The sequence below is a fragment of the Ctenocephalides felis genome, unplaced genomic scaffold (assembly GCF_003426905.1).
Source record: "Ctenocephalides felis isolate EL2017-DRISC unplaced genomic scaffold, ASM342690v1 CF-g0.4_SCAFFOLD_01886, whole genome shotgun sequence".
Taxonomy (NCBI): domain Eukaryota; kingdom Metazoa; phylum Arthropoda; class Insecta; order Siphonaptera; family Pulicidae; genus Ctenocephalides; species Ctenocephalides felis.
Window position 1 is genome coordinate 5,773,849 of NW_020538040.1, and position 4,991 is coordinate 5,778,839.

General features: G+C 26.3%; 1 protein-coding gene across 1 annotated transcript in view; it reads right to left on the bottom strand.

Annotated features, from left to right (window-relative positions):
• The window catches only part of LOC113378545, a 28,265-nt gene extending 25,512 nt beyond the window's left edge, over positions 1 to 2,753 (bottom strand). The window contains exons 1-2 of the mRNA XM_026619093.1: positions 2,717 to 2,753; positions 54 to 1,169 (exon numbers count right to left, since the gene is read on the bottom strand). Coding sequence (XP_026474878.1) covers positions 54 to 1,169; positions 2,717 to 2,753 — 1,153 coding nt within the window. The remainder of the gene's footprint in view (positions 1 to 53; positions 1,170 to 2,716) is intronic.
• Between the last annotated feature and the right edge of the window lie 2,238 nt (positions 2,754 to 4,991).

A 4,991-nucleotide genomic window follows, 5' to 3' on the forward strand; every position in this document is an offset into this window, starting at 1 on the left:
TTTTGTCTTTTTGGAACTTCTTGTTTTGAACTTTTTGGTTCTAAAGTTATTACTGAACTGTCTTCCTTTCTCTGAACTTGTTTCATCTACAGTTGTTTCTTTTTTGGAACTTTTTGGTTTCAAAGTTGCTGTTGAACTTCTGGTCTTTTTAGAACTTTTTGGAACTTCCTCTTCTGAACTTGTTGCATCTGCAGTTGTTTCTTTTTTGGCACTTTTTGGTTCTGAAGTTATTGAACTTTTTGTCTTTTTGGAACTTCTTGTTTCTGAACTTTTTGGTTCTAAAGTTATTACCGAACTGTCTTCCTCTTCTGAACTTGTTGCATCTGCAGTTCTTTCTTTTTTGGCACTTTTTGGTTTCAAAGTTGTTGTTGAACTTCTTGTCTTTTTAGAACTTTTTGGTTCTAAAGTTATAACCGAACTGTCTTCCTCTTCTGAACTTGTTGCATCTACAGTTGTTTCTTTTTTGGCACTTTTTGGTTCTGAAGTTTTTGTTGAACTTTTTGTCTTTTTAGAGCCTTTTGCTTCTGAAACTGAGAAATTGTTTTCCTCCTCTAAACATTCTGGTTCTGGAGTAGTTGTTGATATTTTTTCCTTTTTAGAACTTTTAGGTTTCATAGCTGTTGAACTTTTTATCCTTCTAGAACGTTTTGGTCCTAAAATTGTATCCTGACTGTTTTCCGCATCAGAACTTTCTGATTCTGAAGATATTGTCAAACGTGTTACCTTTTTGGAACTTTTTGCTTCTGAAGTTGCAGCTGAACTTTTCGGTTCTAAAGTTGTGTCTTCGTCTTCTGAACTTGTTGCAAATGCAGGTGTTACTTTTTTTGAACTTTTTGCTTTTGAAGCTGTTGTCAAACGTTTCCCCTTTTTGGCTATTACAGTTTTCGGTTCTACAGTTGATGTTGAACCTTCATCTGCAGTCGATGTTGGACTTAGTTTCAGATTCAATTTCCACAAATTTGACTTTCTGGTATACTTTCTTCTTGGTTTTGGTTCATCCGGACACTCTTCACTGTCTGGACTGTCCTCTATCACTCGAAACAGTCTTTTTTGTGCAGATGATAGCAGTTGAGCCTTTAGATCTTCGTGCTGGTCAGTCGTATCTGATAATATTTCTTTTTTCTTGCTTCTTGATTGTTTTTTGCTTGTTTTCTCTTTTTGGCTATCAGCTGAAAAACATATTTTAAAACATATTTATCAAGCAACTAGGTGTGAGTGGCATTTTGCCTTGAACCAAATTGCTTGAACTTATATATAAATGATATCCTACTTTAACTAATTTTTTTAAATTATACCATTCTGCATATGACTATTTATTATATTTATGTTAGTACCTTAAATATTTGTTTTAATTAATATATAATATTATATATCAAATGAAAGCTAATAAAATTATCTATAAATCTGTATATAACAATTTATAACAATTGGAACAAAATTATTGTAAAAAAAATGCTGAAACTTTAAATAATGACGTCATTTTTATCTTATGTCTGAAGTCAAACATTTATTTGAAAATGTTTGCTGGTTACATTTTTATATTTTGATCGATTTTTCAAATAATTTGTTCTAGTGTGTATATATTATTATATATCATTGAAAGGGTAATTAAATTATCTATAAATCTGTATATAACAATTTATAAAGTTTTGAACAAAACTTTATGGAAAAAAAATGTTTAAACTATTTTTAAAATATTTTCATGTTACGTTTTTTTATTTGCACGTAAATTTTGTTATAAATAATTTAATTATAACAATAGTGTTATATATTGTTAGAAAGCTATTAAAATTGTCTACAAATCTGTATATAACGTTTAATAACTTTTCAAACAAAATTATGTAAAAAAAATCTGTAAATTTTAAATTTTAGTATCCAGTTATTTGTTCAGCTATGCAATACGTGCTGATAATATTTAATTCCTGAATTTGTTATTAATAATTTTATTCCAACAGTTACAATCTAAAAATGTATATTTGTACACAATATAATTGGCTTTGTATTGATATATAATAATGCAATAAAATTCAATCAAATTTTGTAACAAATAATGCAAATGCAAAAAAGTGTGACCGAACAAATAAATTGTTGATATTAAATTGCAAAGTTTAAGTAATTTTTGTCAATGATTTTGTTCCAAAACTTTTAAAACTGTAAGTACAGATTTATACACATTTTAAGAAAATTTTCAGTGATATATAATAATAAATAAATGTTTCAACAGATTTTTTGGCAAATAATGCAAATGTAAGAAAGTGTCACCAAAAATCATTAATATTAGGTTGTCAAATATCTCCCTTCCGCTTTTTTGTATGGTTTATAATACAAAAAGGCGGAAGGAAGATATTTGACAACCTAATATATAATAAAAATTTCAAAATTTAAATGATAGTTAAAATAATATTGTATATAGTTAAGAACTTAATAAAATTATCTACAAATGTGTTTATAACGTTTAATAACTTTTCAAACAAAATTAAATATGATAAATGTGTAACATTTAAATTTTAGTATCTCGTTTTGACTTAAATTTTCAATAATTAATTCAAACTTGTATATATTATTATATTAGGTTGTCAAATATCTCCCGTCCGCCTTTTTGTATTATAAATACATATAAACCAATAGCAAAAAAGCGGAAGGGAGATATTTGACAACCTAATATATCATTAAAAAGATAATAAAAATACCTACAAAATTAAAAACTAAAACTCACCCGAATTTTTTCGACCTTTTCTTGCTTTCCTATCCATTTTTAATATTTCTCTCCTATCAACAAATTATCTTGTTTCAAACAAATGATGAATTTTCTTTAATCGATTTCTGCAAAAATTGAATTCCAAGATGCGTCTCACTCTAGAAAACGAAAAATATATAAATAAATTTATACTTAAATATATATATATATATACATATATATATATATATTTATATATATTTATATATATATATATATATATAAGAGAGAGACTAATCGTGTATATTTTCTCAAAGTACTAATAGTTCAAATATATATACTAGCTGTACTATATATAGTATAAGGTTGTAATTTTAGTATGTTGTTGTCTAAAGTATATATTTTACTAATACATAATAAAATTAGACAGTTTGAATTATTTTTTTTAAATTATTAATATTTGTTTATAAATTTAATCGCCTGTAGTATAACTTAGTATGTAGTAGCAATGTTAGTTTAAAAATTTATACTGGCTGTACTATATATAGTTAAGGAATGTTATTTTAGTATAGTATGTACTAAAATATGTACTATAAGTGTACACACTTAAATTTTATTGTTTTGGAAGAAGTTTGTGAAGTTTTTTACAATGTTCTGAAATTTTGTCCGCCTGTGAAAAAATCACTTGCAAATTATATATTGTTAGAAAGCTAATAAAACTGTCTACAAATCTGTATATAACGTTTGTCTAATGTAATGTAAAATTATCTAATACCAACTCGGTATACCTTTTTTTCGTTCTCATTACTCTGTCATTGAAGCTAGGTAATGATTAATATGATATTATCTAATAACAATTTGGTATTGTTAGCAAAATATATTACATGTATATATATATACATGTTCGATTAAAATCTAGACAGTATATACCTCGGTTCGGTTTGTCATTGTCATTGAAGGTTAGTAAACTCTAATTTCTCTTTTTTCTAATTTAAAATCAGCTTTTAGTTTACAATGTACATCTAATATGTTTTAAAAGACTGTGATTAGATGTATATTAGATAAAAAAAATAAAATTGAACCCAAAACATGAAAAAAAGCATCAAATCAAGACAAATTTTAAAAAACTACTTCTATCCTTTAAGCAATTGGGCTTAAACTTTATCAATATATATATATATATATATATATATATATATATATATATATATATATTTATTACCAAGCTATACATCAGCTTGATTACACTGAAATATCATACCAGTCGTTACCTAACCTTCAATGACAAACAGTATAAAAGAAACCATACTTTGTACTTATACACTGAGCATGTACTTTACTTTAAACTGTCAAAGAGGTTACTAAAAAATGTATAAAAGTTATTATAATTCAAACAATATACTTGTTACAAACCAAAACAAAGTCAAGAAGATTAGTACTACTTTACTTTGTAAAAATTTAACATACTCATTATTAAAAACTAATAAAAACTGTATCAATATATCAATAATTAGACTCAAGAGGCTTCTAATAAGGCTTGTATATACTTATCAAATCGATTTGAGTCTTTTTCAGTACAAACTCATTTTCTTTGACAGTTTATTCGAAGAATCCTTAGTTTAAAAAAAATCTCTTTACCTCATCTCCAGACTAAGAACTCCCGGAGCACCCCGCAGCCAAATGGAAGCTCTTTGATCTAAAACCATAAAAAACACAATTACTATACAAATCATACAAAAGAAAATTGTGCACTTTTAGCGCGAGTTTGAGGTTATGCACAAAAACTTTGATTTCAGCAATTCCAAGCAATATTTGATAAAACTACTAGTTACTTTTACCAAAATAAGTATGTTTTATATATTTCTACCCACAATTTTCTACTTTTACAGTTTTTAGCGCGTTTTTTAGGTTACATAGTCCTTCGAGCCAAAAACTTCAATTTCATCAATTCCAAGTAATATTTAATAAAACCAATACTTACTTTTGTTAAAGCAACTAAACTAGTACGTTTTGCGTATTTTTAACACTAACTTTGCACATTTATTGCGTTTTTTGTGAAAATAACATCCGAGTGCACTTTTGTGCGTCAACTAGTTACAAAAACATTTTTGTTGAAGGTTGTTAAGACAGGCGCAGACTTGGGATTGAAGATTGTAATATTATTATTAGTGTTGTAAATGATTATTTGTACATTTTTGTTACAAATTAAATGTTTTTGTTAATTAATAAACAACTTTGTTTAGTATTTTTAAGCGATTTGTGCAAAAATAATAGTAATAATAATTTTGTTTGTAGGTTAGGATAGATGCAGACT